The sequence below is a fragment of the Telopea speciosissima genome, chromosome 10 (genome assembly GCF_018873765.1).
Source record: "Telopea speciosissima isolate NSW1024214 ecotype Mountain lineage chromosome 10, Tspe_v1, whole genome shotgun sequence".
NCBI lineage: Eukaryota > Viridiplantae > Streptophyta > Magnoliopsida > Proteales > Proteaceae > Telopea > Telopea speciosissima.
The window spans coordinates 60,365,755-60,390,433 of record NC_057925.1 but is presented as its reverse complement, the minus strand read 5'-3'; the positions used below and the strand labels follow the sequence as shown (position 1 = coordinate 60,390,433).

The 24,679-nt window shown below is 38.9% G+C and overlaps 1 protein-coding gene across 2 annotated transcripts; it reads right to left on the bottom strand.

The window, feature by feature from the left end:
* Nucleotides 1–1,974: 1,974 nt before the first annotated feature.
* LOC122643974 (tRNA (guanine(37)-N1)-methyltransferase 2-like) lies at nucleotides 1,975–21,117 on the bottom strand. Of its 2 annotated transcripts, none has more exons than XM_043837560.1 (12): nucleotides 20,993–21,117; nucleotides 20,787–20,884; nucleotides 19,405–19,509; nucleotides 18,191–18,253; nucleotides 17,885–17,958; nucleotides 12,574–13,099; nucleotides 12,387–12,503; nucleotides 11,972–12,130; nucleotides 8,331–8,437; nucleotides 3,599–3,673; nucleotides 2,178–2,327; nucleotides 1,975–2,011 (listed from the first exon to the last, which is right to left on the bottom strand). In XM_043837560.1, exons 1-11 carry the CDS (start codon nucleotides 21,085–21,087, stop codon nucleotides 2,220–2,222), a joined length of 1,527 nt encoding a protein of 508 aa, XP_043693495.1. In that variant the 5' UTR covers nucleotides 21,088–21,117; the 3' UTR covers nucleotides 1,975–2,011; nucleotides 2,178–2,219. The 2 variants fall into 2 exon arrangements, with proteins under 2 accessions (XP_043693495.1, XP_043693496.1); XM_043837561.1 differs by having other exon boundaries at nucleotides 12,387–12,482.
* Between the last annotated feature and the right edge of the window lie 3,562 nt (nucleotides 21,118–24,679).

Here is a 24,679-nt window from a genome sequence, read left to right as displayed (position 1 = left end):
CTTTGTCATTTCTGATCCTGATTAGACCATGTATGGCCCTTGAGGCACAATCTAGCTCTCTTCTGGGTCTCCTTTGTTTTGTGAAGAGCCTCTAAATTGGGTCTCTAGTTTGTTGAGCCTGTTAATAAGTAAAACGCAATAGGTTTGAGTACCAAAAAATACATTTAAAAAAGAAAACAGTTCACCCACCATCCTAGGGTTCATAAACCCCTCCTAAGATTACCTATAAATAGTTGTCCCTCTATTAAACGAAGTTACTGAAATGCTTCACAATCTCATCTAGCTGCCATAAAAGCAAATGCCAGACCAAATAACCCCTGCCTATAATATTTATATTTTTCTTTCTAAATAAGCTTAGTTGATTGGCAGAAGAATGGCCACATAACATGTTTAATGGGACCCAATTTTGTGGACAGGTAGACCCTTAAGAGTTCCCTTCTCACATGTCAAATTCCCTCTCCCCTGCCCCTCCCCCAAAAAAAAAATTTTAGTTTATCAAGTGGCATAAACAAAACTTTGGAAATCCAGGCCTATTGGATAATTGTTAGTAATGATCAAAATACCATAAACAATCATGAACATTTATGGGGATACATGCCACTACATGGGAGAATAGATGGTTGAATTTCTAGTAGATCAGGTCGATGCGCTGACCGAATTTGCATCCAAAATGTGGTGGTCTACTACGGACAGATCATCATCAATCATCGTTCATCAAGCAGTTTCTCTCAACTGCCTTCTATGTATGCCTTTGTGGTCGTTAACGAGAGCAAATGAATCTGAAACTTGACGAATGGTCAATCTAAACTGTCCTCTAATCCAATGGTCAGAATTATCTATGGAGTAACGTCATTTTCCCCATGGCCTCACTCTCCAAAGTAGATACAACTAAAGAGGGAAAATGTGTACCCATTAAACCTTGACCTCCTAATCCACACGTGGACTAGGAAAGAAACCAAAACACTTCCAATTAAATTTCAGGCTCAATTGTGGCCTCCAGAAAAATAATAATAATAATAATAAAAGAACTGCTAGGGATGCCTAGGGGGTGCAACAAAGTCAAAATCATGGTCAACTTTGAAACAAATCAGGTAGTAGTTTAATAAGCTACTGATAACTTTGGTTACCAAAAAAAAAAGATAAGTTTGGTTTAGAAAAATACATTTTATTCTACTACTAGTTCCAAATACAACTATTGTCTTGAAAAACCCAATTTTGTTCTTTTCATAGACATTTCGAAGTCCTTTAGATTGAAATTTGGCACATGAGTAGGGAAGGTGGGGCCTACCAAAGTGATATTTAGAAACAAACCCCCCCCCACCGCTGTGCCATATGGCAGATGTTGCTCCCTTTTCGCCTCCCATTATTTATTTTGTGGATAGGTGGCCCTCAAGGTCCCCAACCTATGTGTCAAGTTTCATCTTAAGAGTTCACCAAGTGGCAAAATAGAACTCGAAAAAATCAAAGTACTATAAGAAGGTACATTGGCATACATGGACAGTTGAAAAATACAAGGATACATGCCAATACATGGAAGGATATTAAATTAGGTCCTGAAATTTTTATTTATTTTTTTGGTAATTGGGAGCTTTACATATATAGTTGATAGAAGGGGGGGGATAAGATACCAGCCAAGAGACTTGAACTCGAGACCTCTTGGTGAACATGGGCATGAAGCGCACCACGGCTCACCAACTGAGCTAAGCAATTGTTGGTAATTAGGTCCTGAAATTTGACACATGGCTAACCCACACCTTATCTATCCAATGGTCAGAAATGTCACATCATCCCACCACATGGCAAAAAAATTGGTGAGCTACCCTGATAACATTATCAGCTCAGATCATCTAAAGCAACCTTTGTCTAAGATTACATATTAATTCAGGCTACTCTAATGTGCTCCCAATGCCCAAGGTCTATATTTTCCAGCCCACAAGATCTAATGCATGCAAACTAACAGGCAGCCGGCTTGCAAACAGACCGCCTATAGTCCCAGGCTCCATGAAGAAAGCTCGAAGAGGAAGAAGGCAAAAAACACTAAAGCAAGCTACCAATGATGACAGTTTTCGGCATTTCTTGTTATTTTCATATTTTTCCAAACTAAGCTTAACTCTCTCTCTGGGCAGGGGGAGGAGGAACCAGAAAAAGAGAAGCGGAAAGAAATTGAAAGGTCAAACCTTTACCGTTGGGGTTGACCATACAACAATGACCTTTTTCAATTAGATGTCAGTTATTATAGCTGCCCCTTCAGTAGACTGTAGGGTAACTTCAGTGTCTTCCTTAAAACAGGTTTCTTCCGGAAGCCGAAAACTCAAGCAAAACATTGCCTGCAATATCAAGAAATTTCAACAAGGTGAATACCATAGTAAAATGACAATCATGATCTAAAACCTTTCAATGCACCAACATATAAAAGATATTAACAGTTGAAGCTGTGTAGGACTGCAGTATATGAAGCACAAGCCACATATGGAAGAGAACTCAATGGTGTTGAGATTTTAGATGGAAATAACAAACCAGCAATCTGCTAACGCTGATAGTTGGGATAATCGAAAGGCAAATATATCCAAACTTTTTCTTTTCTTTTCGGGGGCGGGGGCAGGGGGGGGGTGGATGATGGAGGCTAGATAAAGGAAGAGTGAACCAACACTTCTGAAAAAGCAATCAGTCAGGAAACCTGGCAGCATGTATGAAGCAATCGTCAAAGCTACTTCAAATCATGTGAAAATGTATGCAGAGAGAGATGTTTGGGTATAATGTTAATATACCAAAACAAACTTCTCGGGCTTAACTATAACAACAACCATTAGGTGCTCTCTCTGTTCACATTGAGTAACCCAGCAGTGAAAATAACTGTGCAAAGGTGTGTTATAGAGGATCTGCTCTATAACTCTTACCAATCACTACCTCTGACTCAAATGTTCAAGGAAATGTAAGCAAGTCAGGGGCTGAAGAGATCCAATGACAGACACATGACTTCACAAACCTTCCTTTACCTTGCACCTTCGGCAGACCTTGATATGGAAATTACTAAGAAAAAACTTATACACAATGATTGCCATGATGCTTGACTATACATAAAGATATGCTCCAAGAGCGCAAGTGGCTCTTACTGGAATAGAACAAACTTATTTAAAAACTGCACTGGTGGTCCTGCCTGGTATCAGCAGTCTGATAGTTTAACTAGTAATTATTCAGTCCAAACTCTCTTGTTCAAGTCACGTGCAATCCTGTATTCAAGTTAGACTGCCCCTTGTTTTTGTTCAGAAATACCCAAAATTATGTAATTGAGCAATCGACTTGTTCATTGATGATCACTCTGTCTGAACAGTCAGCCAGTTAAACTGTTTTCAGCCTCGTTTGTGTCCTAGAGTGGTACACCCCATTTGGGGCATGAGGGATCCTCCATGGTAAAATAAAAAAAACCCACCAATGGTTGGTTGAACAACCAGCCAGTCAAACAGTTCATGAAAATACTCCACGTACCATACCTTAATGTTCTGCTTTCTATATTTGCAGTAAATCGATTGAATGAATATAACAATGAAATGCTATTCATCTCGAATAAAATAATGTGACTTTTAATATCAGCTTGTACCTTGTTTGGAGCAACATCTCTAACCCTATAAAATATGGGGTCTTCTATCTTAGCATTCAAAGTTGACTCTGCCTCCTGCATGGTAGCAAAAGCAACCTCAATAAACAAAAACACAATAATAAATATAAGGAAAGTTGTCATTAGCTTATGTTGAAATCAAAACATGTAACTGTTAGTGTTGTTAGAACTCATGTGATAAGGGTAGTTTGGGAACTAGTCTTATATCTAGTTGCCCTATTGTGTATTTTCTATTTTTTACCTTTCTTATCTTTTACCTCCCTAGGGAGGTGTATGTAATAATCTCAAAGTCTATTAATGAAGTAATATAGGTGTGGAGAGCTCTCGCTCCCACACAACTCATTCCACCGAAATACACTCTTCTTCTCCTCCTTGTCTTCTTCTTCCTTCTCCAACATCTCCTTCCTTTCTCTCTTGCTTCCCTAATCCAAATCCCAACTTGGTATTGGCTCAAGTGCAAGGAATACTGAAATAAAGTTGGATATTACTATTGATAACGCCATGGTGATGAGACCACTTGCCCCATGGCAATCATTAATCACAATGGATGAATCAGAAAGAGAGTAGAAGTACCACCCAGTGATGCAGATAAATATGGGTCATTGTATGTGTTGGGACTTTGATCCCCATGTGTTTTCATTGTAATGGGTCACTTTAATGGGCCTAAAATATGGGTAGAAGGTAGGCATACAGGATTAGGCTTCATTAGTTAGTATTTATTTTAAGTTGTTTAATGGCTTTGAGTTCCCTCACCTTGTGTTTGTAGGTTTCCTTTTTAAAAAATGCTTAGTTATTAGCAATAGGACTGTAATGTAGTTCTAGATTGGATGTAATCCAACTAGAAGCCAAGAACCAGGATCTGCTTCCAAAGGTGGATCGGTTAGGGTTAAAATAGGTGAAATAGGCCAATTAAGGTTAGGGTTTAGGGAGGTCTAGGGTTTGATGGTAGGGTTAAGGTAAGTTGATGTAGGGAAAGTCTTCCAGTGAAGGTCTTGTTAAGGTTTAACAAGTCTAAGACTGCTGAATAGAATCAGCAGCAGGTTTGGAGTCTAGGGTTAGGGTTTTTTGAAAGAGATAAGAGTGGAGTTATTAGTGTTTGGCTGGTCAGAAGGGGCTGCAACTTGGATCGAATTTCCAATAGGGTGAGGGGAGAGTTCGATCCAATTATGGGGCTGTTTCTATGGCTGGATTGGTCTGGCAGTGAGAGGAGTGTGGGAAAAAGGTTAAAAGATGGAGGGGATTCTAGGGTTTGTATGCTTAGAGGATTAGAAGAAGAAAGGCTAGGGTTTGGGATGATTCAAACTTACTGACTGTTGAAGCAGTACTTGAACAGCAGCTTGTTTGAATGAACAATCCTTGAAAAATCAGAACTTGAACAATGTTGAAGAACAAAGAGAGCTTGAACGAACCACCTGGGCTTCACACCGCAAGGTGTCGATTGGATCAAACACCAATCCAGCCAGCCTTGATCAAACACAAGACAAATCTTCAAAGGAGAAGAAGAGCAGCAAAAAAGCTTTTCATTAATATCAAAATTTGTTTCCAATACTTGCCCCCTTACAACCTTATATAAAAGACTCAAAAATAGACTCCACTAAAAAGGAAAGGCCTAAACCAATCCTTAACCTATTAGATAACCTAAACTGACCAGGAAACTGAAATACTGAAGGAAATATACTAAAACATGGCTGGACTTGTAGAGTCCTAATCCAGCGCAACTTACAAAACAATTAAATAGTCACATGACCACTAATTACATAAAAATAAAAATAAGGAATTAAAACAGCTAATCCTGTATGCAACCCCATAACCCACTTTAGGTCCATAAGTGACCTATTACATTGGAAACCCATGGCATCAAAGGCCCAACATGTATATAACCCAACCCTATACTTATTCCTCTTAAAATAAGCCTCTTTTGATGATGTATCTGCATCAGACTAGCATTTCATAGTCAGATTAGGAATAGATTTAATTATTTAATCTATATAACCTTGTAGAGCCAAGGGCTCCATACAATTTGAAGATAATTAAATTTGATGCTCTGCATGTATGTTGTGCGATTCAGTCTTGGGTTGAAGCTTGGACAGTGGACCTCTGATCCATTGGTGGGAAGCCATTACTATCTCTATTCTCTCACTGTTACACTCTTCTTTTTTTTTAGTTTGTTAACAAGGAACTATCTGAACTCAATCTTCAATCGATTGTACTGCTGGGATTGGTGTTTGATCCAATCGACAGAGGGTACTTACCAGGAGGGGAGAACAGAAAAGCACCACCTCAATTTGAATTGGTTACATCACAATTAGCATATCAAAAACTCCCACAAAATGGCAGATGGTCTACTTGAATGGACTTCATCCTAAGCTGTACCTATTCTCGTTCCTCTGCCTTTTCCCAACAGTCTTGCATCTCTCATCTCTCTCTCTTTAAAATATTAAGAATCTGTATAAACCCTGAATCATATTTCATCAATCTTAACCACTCTATTTGTCTCCATTCGACAATTTAACTACAATCAGAATCCAGTTTTGAATATGGTTCTATGCTCTTTTTTTTGTTTTCTGTATGTGTCATCTACTTTTCCTTTTTTCTCTTCAAGAATTACCCCTAGAAGTTGGGAAGAAAACCAAATTAAATCTATCAGCTCTGCTATGCATTTAATATATAGCAGTTGTATGGATGACTTTGACCAGATCACATGCATGGAAATTCAAGGGACATAGCCACAGAAATACTTTCTCACTCAATTGAAATGCTCTTGAGTTGACCTCGACTTGACAGATCAACCAATAGATCCCACACTCAAAGGAGGAGTACTAAACCTGAGCTGAATGAAAAATAATCACAGCATATTGGGAAAACATTGAAGGTTGACAGCGTCCCACTAACTGCTATCAAGTATTTGAAGCTTCAAGGATGAATGAGCAATGTGCACAAGTTAACATATCTTGACCTGGCCACAAATGCCGGAGCTTACTATGAACCAGAGGAGGCCCTCTCTAAACAGATGGTTCCAGGCCAAGAAGCGCTTCAGTAAGATACAGATGAGACAAAAGCCAAAGACACCTACCAAATGAAAGTCCGAGAGGCCACAAGCAAGCACACTTCCTCAAGTAAAGAAAGACTCAACAGAGTGATATTCTTACTATTTCAATAGATTCAAACCATCAGGTAGTATTGATTGGTTTGATTCCTGAAAATTTAGAAGTAGTAAACCACTACTCCTACACAAGTTCTGCAAGCAAACTGTTTCATCCATCAGATTAATTAGATAATGTTTCAATATTCACCAATTCCACATGCAAACTGGAATTCTGTAGATCTTCTTTCATGTTTCTCTAATCTGACCTTCAATGATATTCTTCGAATCAATATATCAGAATCTGAGGATCAATGGAGATGCTCCCTATCTAATAATGGATCGTTCTCAACCAAGCTTGCTGCCAAATTCATTGCCACAACTAATTATCCCTGCCCCATGATATCCAAATGGTGGCAATTTTTTGGAAAATTAATATTCATCCAAGATTTAAAATTTTCATTTAGCGTGCCTTACATGCAGGACTACCTGTCAGAGCTTCTATGTTGAAACGGATGCCCATCGAGCCTACATGTGTTTTCTATGGTTCTAATGATGAATCAATTTGGCATCTTTTCTTATCATGTGATTGGACTAAGCATATCTGAGCATTTGGCCTCATCGGATTGAAAATTGAGCATCTCTCCAGCCCCTCATTTACTCATCTGTGTGCTTCCATCCTTTGTTCTAATGTCTTTGACAAACAATCTTTGATTTGGATTTTTTCAGTTTTCATTATTGTTATTTTATATGAAGTGTGAGGAACAAAGTTGTTTTAGGGGTATCCAAGGCTGACCCTATGCTGGTACTAAGAGATGTTTTGAAATGGATTTCTGATATGAATATTCATCCTCCTTCCAAATCATTATCTGATTTGGCATCATCACAATGCACACATCCTCCAAATCTTCTCTCACTAGATGCTAATCCTGAAATGCAGCTTCCTGGTTTAATTTGTGCAGGCATATATGAACAAGAACTTAGAATAACAAGTTGGACTTTTTACATTTTGATAGCTGGTCAGGATGTTCTAGCAGATGCAGGTAGATTATCAACAACTTATGCAAAGGAAGCTGAGCTTTTTGGAATTCTACAAGGCTTTAGCCTTTAAATGTGCTACGAAGGCAAACATCAGGATCAAACAAGTTTGGTGTTTCAACAAAGATCTTTGTGACCTCCTTCATCCTACGGATTTTATCTGCTTACCTTGGAATCTAATTGACAACTATTTTGAACTTGCGGATGCAACTGATAACTTTACTAGTGTAGAATTTAAATGGTGTAACTATATGTCCCACTCCCCTTCCCATATCTCTTAACTCTTATAGGATGGAACACCCTAACTCTGTAAACCTTTTGTTTTAGTAATATAATCTTCTTATTATAAAAAATAAAAAAAATCCACATGGAAAAAATAGTATAAGAAAGATAATTAGAATTTAGAATTTAGAATTCAGAACCTTGCTTTGGTCCATAACATAAAAAAAACAAAATATCCTATTTTAAATGCTCACTCTAATCTCTATCTCTCAATTGTAGAATACCTATGTGATCAATCACAACCTGCATTCTAGGATCAGAGAAACAGAAGCACAAGAAAATATTCAATTGCTTTCCCAGATAGGAACTTACAGAGACAATCAACTCTTTAATTTCATTTGACCGCATAAAGCAATAGCAGTGAATCCAAGGCAAAGGTCCCTTCCAGTATTTCCTTTGGATAAGGCCCCTAAAAGCATCTGTAGGAAAGATTACCAAGAGTAAGTCCAAGAAACAGTGACAAGATAGCGAGACACTAAATAAGCTTCCAATGGTTAAGGAAAAACATGAAAATCAACATTGCAATCAAATAGATAGAAAAACAAGATTTCAAGAAAAACAACATAACAAGAATGTTGGGATTATGGTTGGAAGTATAACTATAGTCATAGGTAATAAGATGGAACATTTGTAAGGGCAGCTTTGTAATTTCCAATCCTTTTAAGTCAATGGTAATGTAGTGTTGAGGAGAGAGGATTCTCTAACTCGTTCCTCCTGATATTTCTCTCTTTCTCTCTCCTTTCATTCTCTTCTTCTACCTCTCCATCTTCTCTCTTGCTCAGTTAAGGCCATAATCTTACTTGGTGTCAGAGTGGACTGCTGGTTTTGAGAGTTGAACTACAAGTTCTCTTCCTCTTCTCTTTGGAACCCTAGAAATTACAAGGGGTTCCAAGGAAGAGTCCACAATGTGAAAGCTTGAAGAAACTACAATGCAAGTTGCTGAATCAAAGCTCAAGGAGCACCATCAAAAGTTATTTAAGTGAGGATTGAGAGTGTGGAGGTCAAATTGAAGAATAGATGCCAGAGATGCTTTACTGCCAGCCCTAGAATACTTTTTCAGTTTTCTCCTGTAGCTGTTGCTGTTTGGAACTGTGCCTTGGACCTTTAGTGTCACCCAAGAGGTCTCCTTCAAGGGTCCTTACTGGTCTGGTATCCTACCTTGCTTCTCCATAATTCGATGTTCTATACTTCTATATGCTGTTATGCTGTTTTACTGGCCTGACCTGCAAGTGAGTTGTTAACTTGTTATTTTGTTCATCTCAAAGCCATGTGATGTTTGTTGATTGATAATATCTTCTGAATCTGGTGATGTGAAGGCTGTAAGCCATAGTAGTTTCTGTTATAAGTTAAAAATGATCAGTTGCTTGAATATTTGTTATGCTTATTGTGTATGTTTCTGTTGCCTGGAAGTGAGCTGTTTGTTCTCAGGAAGAAGATTGGGTAGAGCGTGTCTCCCCACTTGGTTCGGGTATCCAACCAACTCCCAATGTGTTACTTTGATCTATGTCAGAGGTCAGTGGACCAATGGATCCTTCAGCTGGAGGTTTAAGTAATGGTAACCCCAGTCCCCTTGGTGTTGTGACCTGTTTGTTCTCAGGAAGAAGATTGGGTAGAGCGTGTCTACCCACTTGGTTCGGGTATCCAACCAACACCCAATGTGTTACTTTGATCTATGTCAGAGGTCAGTGGACCAATGGATCCTTCAGCTGGAGGTTTAAGTAATGGTAACCCCAGTCCCCTTGGTATTGAAAACACAAATACTCAGTTACAAAGCTTTCCAACAAGTCCAAGATTGCTTAAATCTGATTTATATTGAACGAGTTATGTACCGGTGAAACTTAATTTAGTGTGCGTGAATTCTGTCAAAATCGCTCTGAATGAAATAAAATGATATTAAACATAAATAAGTGTTTGTATACCAAGGTTTGCATAGATAAGTGTCTGTATACCAAGATTTCCCATCGAGATCTCGAGATTTGGCACTCATATAAAGGAGTTTGGGTCGAGATTCTCGAGATCTCACTCGAGTTATTGCACTTTTTCAATTCATGTCATCTTGTCTCGATCCCCTGGAAAACCGAGATCTCGGTCAAGATATCGCAAGTTCTCGGTCGAGATCTCGCAAGTTCTCGATCTATGGTTACAGTTGTTGGTCATGGTAGAGGTAGATAAAATGAGAGACCAGAGGAGTTTGGCAAGTACAAGGGTTGCTCCAAGTCGAAAGGTTGCAAAATAACCTATTATTATTACAAGAAGGAAGGTCATATAAAGAGGAATTGTCCGAAGCACGTGGAGCCAAAAAAGAGGAGGAGAATGGAGATAAATCATCAAATGCAGCTATCGTGGAAGGATCCCAGAGTGATTGAGATATCTTTCTCACTACTTCATCAGGTATGGAAACTCCAAATTGGATTTTGGATTCTGGTTGTTCATCTCATATGTGCTCAGTTAGGGATCAGTTTGCTACACATCATGCATGTGACAGTAGTCCGGTCAAAATGGCAAATAATGCTAAAAGCAAGGTTGTCAGGATTGAGACCGTACGGATTTGCATGTTTGATGGGATTGTGCGAACTTTGACTGTGATGAGGCATGTGCCGGATCTAAGGAAGACTTTGATTTCCCTGGGAACACTAGATTCGAAAGGTTTCTGATGCCCATCTAAAGGTGGAGTTCTTAGGGTTTCTAAAGGGGCCATGGTTGTGATGCATGAACAGGTGATTGGGAATCTGTACAGACTTACAGGGAGTGCTAAAACAGGTAGCGCTATTGTTAGAACTCAGGCAAGAGGTATAGGTAGATGACAAAGTCTGCAAATGGTTCAGTTTTGAACACATGCAGGTCTAGAAAGAAATGAGTGTCTTTCGCTTCAGAGTTGGTGAGCAGCAATAATCTCTCCAATCAGGTTGCAACGGTATGGGACATCTCGGTTGGGGTGTGAACTATGTTGGTTTGGGTATGGCGGACAGCCAATGACACCCCGGGCGGGGGTGTGGACCATGCCGGTTGGGTATGGCGCACAGGTAGAGACAATGGCGGAGTTTGCAGAATCAAAAGCAACACCAGTCTTCTTCAAGGTAGGCTGCAAAATTCAATCCAAGGTGGAGATTATTGGGGTTGGGTTTGTCTTGTATTTTGCGGGTCCACATAATTATTATTGGGTTGTATTCGTAATCGGGTCGGGTTTTGGGTCCATTACATGTACGGGGTAAAATGTAATTGTGTGGGGATTAGGGTTTCCTATATATTGTCTATGTGGTGAAAACCCTAGACACAAGCAAGGGGAGATCACATTGTGAGGTGGAGTGGTGTGGAGAGTTTTTTCTGGCTTAGTAAAAAATCTCTGGTTCTCCCGAGTGGATGTAGGCCTCCGTGCTGAACCACGTTAAATTCCTCATGTTGTATGTGATTGTTAGCTTGATTGCTTCCTCATGATGGTACATTCATCCCCAACATAGGTAAGGGTGACAAGCCATGGCCTTGGAGATGGCAATGGGGCATGTTAAATAAGACAAACCCTCACTAAATGGAGTGGAGTTGGTATTAACTCAATTGGGTTTCAATTTCGGCTTAGATTACTGCAGTCTATTACCTTTATTAAACAGTCCAACTTTACAGCCTATATCTGTATCCGTCTCTTCTATTTTCCTTCTATTCATGAATTTGTACACTTGTCTAAACCCTAATCTGGTCCACTGCTTGCCTGCCAACCCAAACACCTATAAGATCATATTGGTGGTCAAGTCTGATCAACCAGCTATTCCTACATGATTTCTAGAAGGAATTAATGAAAGAAGTTCAATACTAAAACTAAAAAGAAAACAGAAGTCTGGAACAACGATATTTGTTAATTTTCCCTTCTTTCCCCTTAGTGTGTAGGTTGGAGGGAGAGAATGGTAGCAAGCACCATAAAAGCACATCAAAAGGAGATCACAGAGGGACTATGGGCTTACCAAGAAACTGTATGGCAGATGCAGGTAAATTCATAATCACATGATCGACATGTTCCCATGTCTTAGTATTGGATAACCTAGAGCCTCTGATTCTTTTGTTTGTGATCAAATTTCTCCTACAGACAGCAGATGCACTATGACCATCCACATTCTTGTCTTCTGCAAAGGAAAATGAAACAACAGAATCAGCCATTTCTATTTAAAGATAATATCATGGCTAATGGAAGATTCACAGCTAGTGAGCACTTTCACATTAAAATGCTAAACTATCAAAAGGACCTAATATAAATGTTCAAGCTCCTAGATTTCTTTAAAAAATAAATAAACAAAAATTTCATAATAACGCAAATTAGAGATAACAGGATGGATCACTTATTAACGTCATTACTATTTCAATACTTGTTGCCCCACACACCTTCCTCACAACTTTCTGCACGTCTTTTGGCAGCGTTCACAGCATCGAAGTTCGTACACAAGCCTCCAAGAGCTTTCTGATCCCCTGAATCATTACCCGTCATGTCTTCCATCTCAACTGCAAGTGATATGAATGTTAACCTACAGTTTTCAGAAAAGCAACTAAAATATGTGAAGACTAATATTACCTATCAGCCTTCCATTCTCAGAACATTCTTTGCCATCAGTTGGTAAGTTACATTCCCCACAAGCCTTGAGTATAGAACTCTGAGGTTCCTGTCCAATCTCACTCATAGGCACTGACATTAATCGAGAAATGAATGCCCTTGCATCCATATTGTATGCAAAAACATAGTCCTCTACTTTGTTGATTGCCGCATTAATCTTTAGATAATGAGCACTATCAGGGTTTAAATCATTAGCATACACTATACATCCTTTTTGTGCAGCTGGAATTGCGAAAGGACCAACTCCAGCAAACATGTCACAAATGATCTCTCCTGCCCGAAACTGAGAGACCAGTCGTATGTGTTCATGTTCCAGTCTCGAGTTCCAATAAACCAAGCCATAATCAAGCTTGAACGTTGCTCTATATTGCTTCACTTCTGTAACCATTTCATCATTCCCCGCTAGAATTTCAAATTTTGGCACTCGAAATTCATTTGTGATCGTTCCAACTTTGTTAACAACAGTTTTGATTCTTGGCTGGTTTTTCTGAAATAAAGAAAATAAACTACAGTAAGATTTGCTTAAAAGCACAAAGCTACAGAAATATGTAATACTGATGAGAGGTTGAAAATACATTTCTCCCCCCCCCCCCTCTATTAAACAAAGTCAGAGAGGTAGAATGAATCATCATACACAAAATAGAAAGGAATGGAAAAAAAAGGAGGACAAATGAGCATGAAGACATCTTTTAAGGAAAAACTTGAATAGATAATATGGTCCACATAGCAAGAGAGCATCATCAAAATAATGCAAGGAGAGGGGGATGGAAGCAGGATTCAGTCACAGTCCTGCAGAAACAACAACCCAAAGGCTTTACCAATGCATCACAGGCTAATAATCCAGGTTCTTCCAATGGCAGTGACAACTAATGTGTTCACTTGCATGCAGAAGACGATATATAGAGAGAGAGAGCGAGAAAAAAACAAAGAAAAAGAGAGGAAGATTTTAACGTGGTTCGTACTCCACAAGAGAGCAATATTTTAACGTGGTTCGCACTCCACATGTGAGGCCATGATCGAACCTTCACACATGAGGCCTACTCCCCCACTCAACTTACTTTGCTGGGGGCGGATTCATTTTCTTTAAATAAAGAAGAATACAGCTTGGTACACTCTAGTTCATGGTAATTACAATTGCCATTCAATATGGCTTGATCTCTTACTATATTAGTATAAGGATGAGCTGGAGATCTTATTCTTCCAACCGTGCACATCTCTGGATATCGAATCTGGCTAATACTCCCCCTCCAAGTTGGAGCGAAGATGTCTTTAGAGGTCAACTTGGACAGCAGATCCTGAAAGACTCCCTTTGGCAAGGCTTTGGTGAATACATCAGCGAGTTGATCTCTACTACGAATATACGGGGTCTCAATTGTCTTATCTTGAATTTTCTCTCGAATAAAGTGACAGTTGACCTCTATATGCTTTGTCCTTTCATGAAAGACTGGGTTTGAGGCAATATGAATCGCCGCTTGATTGTCACAGAACAATTTTGACGAGATACCCGAAGCATTCTCAAAGCCTAGTTCCTGAAGAAGAAGACGAAGCCAAACAAGCTCGCTAGTTGCCGAAGCCATGGCCCTGTACTCGGCCACAGCACTTGACCGAGCAACAACCTTTTGTTTCTTGCTTTTCCAAGTAACAATATTCCCTCCTACGAATGTGCAAAAACCAGTAGTTGATTTCTTGTCCATCAGACTTCCAGCCCAATCTGCATCTGTATACCCTACAATCTCAATGTGTCCATTCTTCTTCATCAAAACACCTTGACCGGGACAAGATTTTGGATAACGGAGAATACGATCTACAAGCTCCATATGCCCTTCGGCAGGAAAGTGCATGAACTAACTTACATAACTAACGGCATAAGTTATGTCAGGTCTGGTGATCGTCAAGTAGATTAGTCGACCTACCAACCTTTGGAACCGACCACTGTCTTGAAGAGGTCTGTCATTATTCACAAACTTACTGTTGTAGTCCATAGGAGTGTCGGCAAGTTTAGCTTCTAGCTTTCCTGTTTCTTTTAGCAAATCCAACACATTTTCTTTGAGAAATAAATAGACCTTTACTTGAACTGGCTACCTCGATTCCAAGAAAGTATCATAGTTTGTCCCAGATCCTTAATGGCAAACCTTTCATTCAAATGCTGCTTCAAAGCCTCTATTTCGTTGCTATTGTTGCCTGTAATAACAAGATCATCTACATAGACAAGAACTACTACCGTTCCTTTAACCCCCCACCCCTTCAATAAACCAAGTTTCTAAGACTCGGGTCTCGGTGGCATCTCGGCCAAGCCAGAAACCGAGTCGAGTCGAGATCTCGGCGAGTTGTTGCATTTTTATTTTTTTTTACTCGGACCCCCAACTCGGTGGGTTTTACACATATTTTGGGTCAGAAACTTGGTATCCAGCCTATTTCAGGCCATTTAAACGCAATGGCATGCCCAGATTTGCCAAAAAACAAGTCCAAATATGAGTTTTACTTTGGAATCCTACAAATAGGTGATGATTCTTGGACTGTTGGAGTTGAATCTTCACTTTAGCACTTGAATCTCACTTCAAACAATGCAATCCACCTAAGATTTGAAAGAAAGAGGAAGAAATTTGAGGGAGAGAGTTGTTTGAGTGTTTTCCCCTTTGTTTAGAGAGGTATGGACAGAACTATTGACATTTCCGAGTTCTGTCCATTGCCCTCTTTTAATAAAAATGGGCACATGGGTCAAATGGGCAATTAAAATGGGTAAAAACCATGTTCTAACCCGATACCAAGATCTCGGCGAGATATTGAACTTTTAAAACTAAAAAAAAACTAGAAAAAATGTGTACCAAGACAATACCGAGATCTCTTCGAGATCTCGAGATCTCGTCGAGAATGTGTAATTTTAGAATGCGTATGGCATCTCGTCTCGGGATCTCACGAAACAGAGAAACTCGGCGAGATCTCGCGAGTTCTCGAACCATGTAACAAACAGCGAGGAATCGGACTCACCCTTTTTAAAACCATAATTCATAAGGGTTGTACTTAGTTTCCCGTACCATGCACGAGGAGATTGTTTAAGCCAATAAATGGCTTTATTGAATTTGCACACCACACTGGTTTGGTTTTCTTGTGGATGTCCAGGAGGGATACCCATGTAAACCTCTTCCTCAAGATCATCATGCAAGAACGCGTTCTTAACGGCCATCTAAAACAAAGGCCATCCATAGTTAACAGCTATAGACATTAGAACACAAACAGTAATCATTTAGAGGACTGGAGCAAAGGTCTCCTTGTAGTCCTCTCCATAGGTTTGAGTGTATCCTTTTGCAACTAACCGCGCTTTATGGCGATCAATGGTTCCATCATTCTTGTATTTGATCTTATAGATCCATCGGCACCCTACAGAATGTTTTCCTTCAGGTACGTAAACAACATCCCAGGTGTGATTTTTATTAAGAGCATCAAGCTCTTCATTGATGGCTGCCATCCATGTGGGGTCTCCTCTAGCTTCGAGAAAAGTATTAGGCTCTTTGTGAGCATCAATGGCAGAGAGAATGCCAATAAATTCTGACCCAAGCTGTTCATAACACAAGTAGGCTTGAATCGGAAACTTGGTGTTGTAGGTAATAAAGTTTCTAAGCCTAGTTGAAAGCTGAGAGATCCGAGTGGACCTTCTCAAAGGTGTAGGATCAAGAGTGGGAGGTGCTGGAATAGCCAACACATTCTGATTATCATCATGATCATCATTGGTAGGCTCGGTGGTTACCAAGTCTTGATTAGAATCATCACCCCCTTCAGTGTTTCCTTGATCACGACCTCCATCAATTACAAGAGGAACAGGGGCAAATTCAATATCAAATCCACTATAATCAAAGTCTTTCTCCACCATCCTCAATATGGATAATGAGCAACTGGATGTTTCCCACCTCAACTTTGCTGACGACAGCATGTTGACTGTAAGGCGTTACACCAAAAACTCAGGTTTTTGAGATGGATTTTTAATGCTTCAAAGCTGTATCAGGTCTCCATATAAATTTACAAACTACAAAGAGTCAAAGACTGAATCATTTTCTATAGGTCATATTCATAAAATGGGTAGGTTGAGTTCAGTGACCCTTGAAATATTTGTGATACTACAGTTTCAGAGCCACCTATGGTGGTGAGGATGGAAAAAATATATCTCCATTTCCAAAAAATATTCATCCAAGGGAGGGAAAGTAGTTATTACTTATTAGTTCTAACTGAAGCATCTATTGCAACCGTCCTGTATTACTAGCCCGTGTTTACTATTCCTACCTCAGTGTAACAAGTTGCAGTAAATTTTCAATGAGATTCTTGAGGTATGGCCATGAACATGAAACCAAGTTCCACTAGATGAATCAGACAGGAGTACATAAATGAAAATGCTTGAGAAGCTTGGATCTGGATACTCGCAACAAATCTTCTCTAATTGAGTGGCTTTGGTGCTTCCAATTGTCTAGAGAAACAGGTCACAGTAGCAAAGTATGAAAAAGAATGATTGGGACAGTGGCCCAGGCCTGGACACTCCTTTATAGGAATATGGAGTTGTATCATGAAACAGATCCCCATATACTAAGAAAGCATAAGGTACAAGTTTGGAAGGGGGAATAGAGTTAGTTTGCGTACAGACAAATGGATTCAGTAATTCTCTTCGAGAGGAATTCCCCTTTATTTACTGTTTCGCCAACAACCAAAAAGCTCACAAGGCGATTACCCGGACTAGCTCTTCACTTGTTACTCGGCATATTCCCTCTTTGTGGGTTCTTAAGTCCTAATGATGGCTAACTTGGCAGTCTACCAAGTGCCTTAAATATCATGCAGCTCTGCTTTATACCAACGACAAGAGAACTAGGACTTTGGAAGGAAACAGCATTTTTTGGGTCACATCTCAGTATAAGGGCATGGTTGGAGTCTTGGAGATGATAGTCAATGGAAGTAGGAACTCGCTTGTAGTATCTGGAATCTCATCATAAATAATTCAAAGATGAGATATAAACCATATTCTTAGTAACTGGCAAAACATTTGTGCATTGTTGTTCTGCTAACAAATTTGCTCTGTGAAACTTCTGTGCTGCTTTTTGATTTGGTATGGCTCTAAGCATCTTAATACTATTTTTCCTTCTTTTCAGACCAGTCAAAACTCAAAAGTATGGAAGAAAAGTGTAAGAGGGAGAGATTGTGAACCATTACAGAAGATTTTACATGCATGTTTAATACTTTAATCACTAAGTAAAGAAGCACAAATGCTTAAAATAACACCAAACCAACATACATCATAAATGACCTTTGCAATAACATCCTTGAAGGGAAGTAGTTCTTCAGTTATATTTATATGAGCAATATGACCTGAAAGAATAAGAAATACTGTCAGTTCATTGGTAGAAAAAATTATCTATCAAACCGTCAACTGAAAACCTACTATCAGTAAGGGTGTCATACTGCCATAAATGAACCAAATAAAGAGCAGATCAGGAATTAAGCTGTTTACTAATTGAAAGACTAAAATGGAGCAAACACAACCACCTACCTACCCACACACACACATAGAGGGAGAGAGAGAGGAAGAAGGGATACTTAACTATTGTTTCAAAAGATGAAGGAACCTCCACTCCATTAGGCAATATCTGCTTTAGGATAAGATCTAGAAAAAAAAAAAAATTTGTAAGTTAAAACTTTCTAACAGAAAACATAAAAGGCTGGAGGGCAATTTGATTATCATCATTCAGAAATTTTCTCAATGTAAGAATGTAAAGGTTATGGACACATAATACCTCTGTACACCAATATATTAAAGTTAATTTAATCTAAAAAATGCAATAAGTTGAATTTTAGTTGACTAACAGAAGTAATAAAGAACAGGAAAAAAACCAGTAAATCTATGCAATCAGAGTCCAGCAGTAATCAATGCTACCCTATAATAGCTAAACCTATAATAGCTAAAACCTTAACAACCAGATCTTTATTGTTAGCAATTAGTGATATCAACCTCAGAAATATTTTTCCAGGTTTTCAGTACAAGAATACCATTTAAACAAGAATTTGTGTATAGTTGTTGGACAAATTACTTCTGTATCTCTGAGTTTTCATGTTTAATAAGCTTGGGAAAACGCCCTTTGATGCACCTCAAAATGTTGGACCTCACCCTTCAATGCCCAATTATGAAAGGACTTCTATTCTCATGCATATGATTTGAAAAAGGGAGTCTCCTCCATGAGTTAAGGAAGTGGACTCTGCAGATCAAAAGGGCGTATGTAGCATAATCCATCTTCTATTAACCACATGATCGCCATTTGTTATCTCATCAATCAGAATCATTAAAGCATGGAAAACTTGAAGTCAAGACTCAAAAGTGCCCCATATGGCCATATCAGATTGAAAGGAAAAGAAAAGGCTGGATTTATAGTTCCAAGGACGGAAAAAAAAAATTTGAACAATTTAAGAAGAAAAGCTCTTATTCCACAATTCAGATGCAATTTATTCATTTCTGATATTTTATCCAACTTATACAATTCTCTAAATGTTAAGCAAAAATAAAAAATTCAATTAAGTTCCAGGTTGACTCGTGTCTCCACAGACATGAATCTAAAACTTTCAACCTAGTTAGCAAATCAGTTAGATCAAATTTTCAAACTTGCTTGTTAACATGACAATGAACTAAACCAACCAAGACGAACATGATTGTGGACTATATGGTCCAATATTCTGTACCAAATTATCCTAAAATTTAAGGAATAAATGGCTAAAGAAAAAACAAGCATTTTGCATATCATCCCAAATTAAACTGCAACTGACCTGCACTCCAATAAGAATACCCAAGCATCAATGAATAGGGCACAACTTCAATTTTGCATAACTTCTTCAAGGCATCAAGCGTTTGATCTGGAATCTCAGATAAGTCTGCTTTCCACATTCCATTTGGTGAAATCATAACAAAAAGGGTACTCAGAATTGCAAGATAAAGCATTGCAGAATATCTTATACAATTCATAGTTGTCAAGACGTCACCTAGGCGAGGCGATGCCTAGGCGCCTTGGACGCCTTGCATCTGGACCCCCTCCAATACCTTGGGTCGCCTAGGTGCCATGACAACTATGTATACAAATATTTCAAAGCAACATTAATGATTGAATGACATTGACCAATATATAGAATTACATAAGTAAAAGTTTAGGAAAAATGCAAAGTGAGATTCATCAAGACATTGATTAAAGCACCTATAAGCATCAAAAGCCCAACCACTCTGACATGTGCTCAGCAAAGACATCAGTCTGAACCACTAACTGAAGGTTGAAACAGATGTCCTCTATCATCGTTAGTGCCTTGGATGCTAAATTTAATCTCATAAACAGGAGGGAAAAAATAAATAAAGTATCAATGCTCGAGAACTCTTGGACCTGGTGGATTTTGATGAATCAAATCACTGAATGGTGCAATTAAATGGTTTTGACCATAAATTGCCTGTTTCAATCTTGATTGCGTGGCATCCAAATCAGGTGATGGAATTGAAGAGTAAATCACAAAGATTTAAACAATGCCGATACAATGTTGTCAACAAATTGTGCAGTGGCAAGGTTGGACCTGGCAACCACAGCCAATCAGTAACATTATGCAGTCTGTGCCCTAGTTAACCCAGCTTCTGACTGATAAGTACCACCCAATTCAAACCCCAAACAGAAATGGTAATTCTAAATTTCAGACCTATCAAAAATAAATAAATAAAGGAAGAAATAAAGAAATAAAAATGCCCATGGTTCTGAATCAGTCCTTGGAGTTCTGAGCCCAGCTTGAACCTCCTGTCAAAGCATCCAAGGACCTGGTCAGGCCAATAATGCAGCCATTGACACGGCCCTGAATTGGTTATTTATCATCCAGCATACCTGCTGTTTAATGTTTGTCTTTCTTCTACTTCCCATACATAACCACATATTTTGAATTTGTTATGACACATATAAACCAACAGGCAGACACTTGGTTTGGGAAGGATAAAGCCTCTACGTACTGTTTGTTAATTTTAGCATTTAAGAGGGCTCTTGTGATTAACATTAATAACCCTGGAACTTTTTGTTTCTTTTTTGGGTAACTAGTAGATGTAAAGTATATCAGGATTCAGGACTCTTCGCTTTTATAACTCTTGTACTTGACTAAAAGATAAGTAAATGCTCTATGCTTCTTACCAGAATTTTGAATCCTTTCAGATAATATCATATAGCGGCTTTTCTCACATGATGGATCTTCAGTGATGGGTTTGACACGGGGCTTATCAAGCAAATATCTGGCAAAAGGAAGGCCACCACAACCTCATCAAATTAATGGACAAAATAATAAGCTGAATGCACACAGATTTATTCACAGAACTGAATAAAACTACGACATTAAGTACCCTTTCAGTATGCCAAGAACATGCTTGCAGAGTTGGGATGGAATTCTAAGTGCCCACAATTGCAGATGCACGTCGAACTTACTTTTGTCCAGCATCGTATATTAAGAAATCAACTGATTCTGCATCAATTGAACATTGTACATATAAGTAAACCTTCCGGCGATGAGATATTCCACTCAGAGTCGGAAGATATGAAGAAAAATTATATCATGAAGCGTATTAATGATGAGATCCTAAAACCCAAAGCTAAATTGATTTACTATGTCTGTGTATATACAGCTAAGAAGAGTAGCCAAGCATATGGAGAAAGCAGTTAATAGTTGTCGCATAAGGTTCACTTCTAAAGAGACACAAAACAATGAGTACTCCAAACCAATAACCTATGAGAGAGAGAGAGAGATTTAACCTTCCAGGTACAGACTATCAAAGGTGAGAGCGTGAAACCGAGAGAGAGAGAAGAAGGTCTACCTTGTACTTACATGTGATCTGCAAATACGCAAACAGTGAAGTTGCAGAGATTTCCGAAACAATAGAACCGCGAACACGCGAAATAACTAAAGCCGCCAATTTTTCCCCCTCCTTTTTTTTTGGGGGGAAAATTTCACGTACCTCCCCTATTTTTCAAACTTAACAACAAAAACACCTAATCCGTTAGATTCGCGTGATGGTGGGATGAAGGTTTTTAGAATGACTATAATATTAATAAAAAATAAAATATGAAAAAGACTAGCGATAACAAGAGAAATAGGGATTAGTGGAGATGATGGCGATTTTGGCAAAGATGGTTTTTGAGAGAGGGTCGATGTTTCAGAAATGGAAGATGGATTTGGTTTTGGGATTAGATGAAGAAATTGGGTTGAGAGTTTTAATTAGATTTTTTTTTTTTTATTAGATTAGGTTTCATAAATGGAAAGAGAAAAGAAAATGATGTGCAGGTTTGAGGAAAATGAGTTTTAGGTTTTGGGGAAACAATTTGGAGAAGATGAGTTACATTTTTTTTTTTTCAACCCTTAAAATGATTTGGGGGATATGAGGGCATTTTGGTCAATTAAAATATAATTTTAACATTTAACGTCTACAGTTAACGGATTGGGTGTTTTTATTACTTAATTGGAAAGCTGGGGAGGTACGTGAAATTTTTTAAACCTCATAGATGAAAGTGTACATAAGCCATACATCAGGGAGGTACGTGAAATTTTCCCTTTTACTTTTAAGCAAGCCAAAACATAAAATTACAATTATAGGGAAGATATGATGATTTAATCACATGTCAAGTCTAGCGGGGGCATCAATGGGAACGCAAGATGGGGCATCATACTGAGAGGCAACAGAGTCATTTCAAAGGGAGAAGAGAGAGAGATAAGCACAATGGGTGCTAGCTTGGATATACCAGCGGTGTAAAATAATAAACAAAAAAAAGAAGGGAAAATTGCCTAGATCTACTAAATATAAAAAAGATTTGCAAAAACGGTAGATGTTAATTATGTTTTACAATCATAAATAGTGATGTTGAAAATATTTTTCAAATCCCCATATTAGTAACAGAAGCTTGAGGAATAATCTAAAATACCCCTAGCATGTTTCTTTCTTCCCTCTGTATTTTCATTTAACTTTTCTATTTTTTTATTTTTTTTTTTTATTTCTTCTTCTCCTTCTTCTTTGTCCTCCGCCTCCGACGGAAGAACACCCCCTTCTCCCTCCGCCTTCCCCTGCAACCCCCACCCCACCCTCCTCCCTGCAAATCGGCCTGCACTACCACTACCACCTCCACGGCCACTTCCATCCACCCCTTCATCCCTCTCTCACACTCAAAATCGTAATGTTCTTATGTTCTGCCTCGCCTGAGTGAACCTTTCGCCATCATCCATCAACGCATGCTTAGATTTATTGAAATTATTCTTCTAATCTAGACGTTTCCTGTCGGTTTCGCATCCAATCTCCAATCCGTTCTGAATTTTCCCAATTTGCTTGGAAATATCCAAAACCCTCTCTTTATGAGCTTTTAAGAAGGACTTTATTACTTTTCCAAAGTTTCTGTTTATCTTCTTTTTTTTTTTCTTTTGTTTTTTTTCCAGGTAGGGTAATTCAGCATTGATCAATTTATTCTATTGTTTTTTCATAGGGCATTGTGAGGGGCACATGTCGGGAAGAACTAAAGAAAGTTAGGTTAAAAATATAGTTTTTTTTCCCGAAAAAACATGTAGGTCAATATGCAGTATTTGCAACCTATCATCTTAGACAGACTTGCACCCTCATCAGTAAGGAAGGAGAAACAGATCTCCATAGAAAGCAAGAAATGGTTTCACAGGACTGGGCAGGGGTGGGGTTGCAGGGAAGAGAAAAGGGTCAAGAACAGGAGGGAGGGAGGAGGTGGATGGCAGTGGTGGTGCGGAGTTGTAGGGGAGGAAGGAGGGAGTGGTTACAGAAATGTTCACCGGAGGAAGGAGAAAAAGAACGAAGGGTAGGATCAATAAAAAACTAAAAAGTATAAGATTAAATAAAGGAAAAAATTGAAAGAGAAGGACACTAGGGGTAGTTTAGGATATTCATTTAGTTTTTCTCCTTATAAGGGAATTTGGTAAATCTTTTCAACGTAACTTGTGACTGTAAAACATAATTTACATCTACCAATTTTGTAAATCTTTTTATTATCTAGTAGATCTAGGCAATTTTTCCCAAAAAAAAAAAGGGTGAAGGACTCCCAAATACTAAAGATTCTGAAAGAAGAAAATGAAGTAATGGCTAATCTTGAGACCCTCCCATTCCCCTTCCTCTTCCTCCTCCTCCTCTTCTGTTGTTGCCTCGGACCCTTGGGTTGCTGTTCCTCCTTTGTTTGAGAAGTTCACGACGTTGCAATGTTGACTCCTCTTCCTTATCCTTCTATGTTCATACGGTATAACCTATTCTTTTCGCCTCAACAGATTCCTTCAAAGATAATTTGGTCAGTTTCAAGTTGTCGCTATCATGGATCACTCTTGTACGTAGGGCTTCAATAGGATCGAGTTGGGCCAGGCTTTATAAAATCCTAGTCCAACCCTAAGTTCACTTAGCTGGGCCCAAGCCCGACTTGACCCTAACTCAGGGCCTGAAAAATTCAACCCTGACCTACCCTCTGGGTCGGGCCAGGCTGACCCTGATTGGCCCTGATCATGGGTAAAGGGAAGAGGAGATGCATGGGTTGGACTCAACTAGGGATAAAATTATCAATTTTATGTAAAATAACACTATAATAAGATATATTATATCACTTATTATCTTCATATATAATATATTATACAACAAAATGTGGGTGGCATTTAAAATTTATATTATGTACATTATATCAATATATATTTTATAGTATAATTTAAAACAGGACCGGGCCGGGCTCCACCCAAGGCCTCAACCTTGGCCCGACCCAACCCTAACTCAATGTTAGAATTTCTAGCCCTGGTCAGGGCCAAGATATCTCAACCTAGGCCCTGTTTGGCCTTAGGGGGGCTAGGGTGGGTTCGGGCCGACAGGACCAAACTTGCAGCCCTACTTGTACGTTCAAGTCGACCACGCGGATATGGACCTCTCAACATCTTTGGATTTTGTAGTGGCTGCCTCTAACGAACCAACGATTTATCTTGAACTTGAACTTCAAGATCGATTACAGGACCCTTGGCGCCTTAGCTTCTTCGGCAAACTAATGGGGTTGTGACT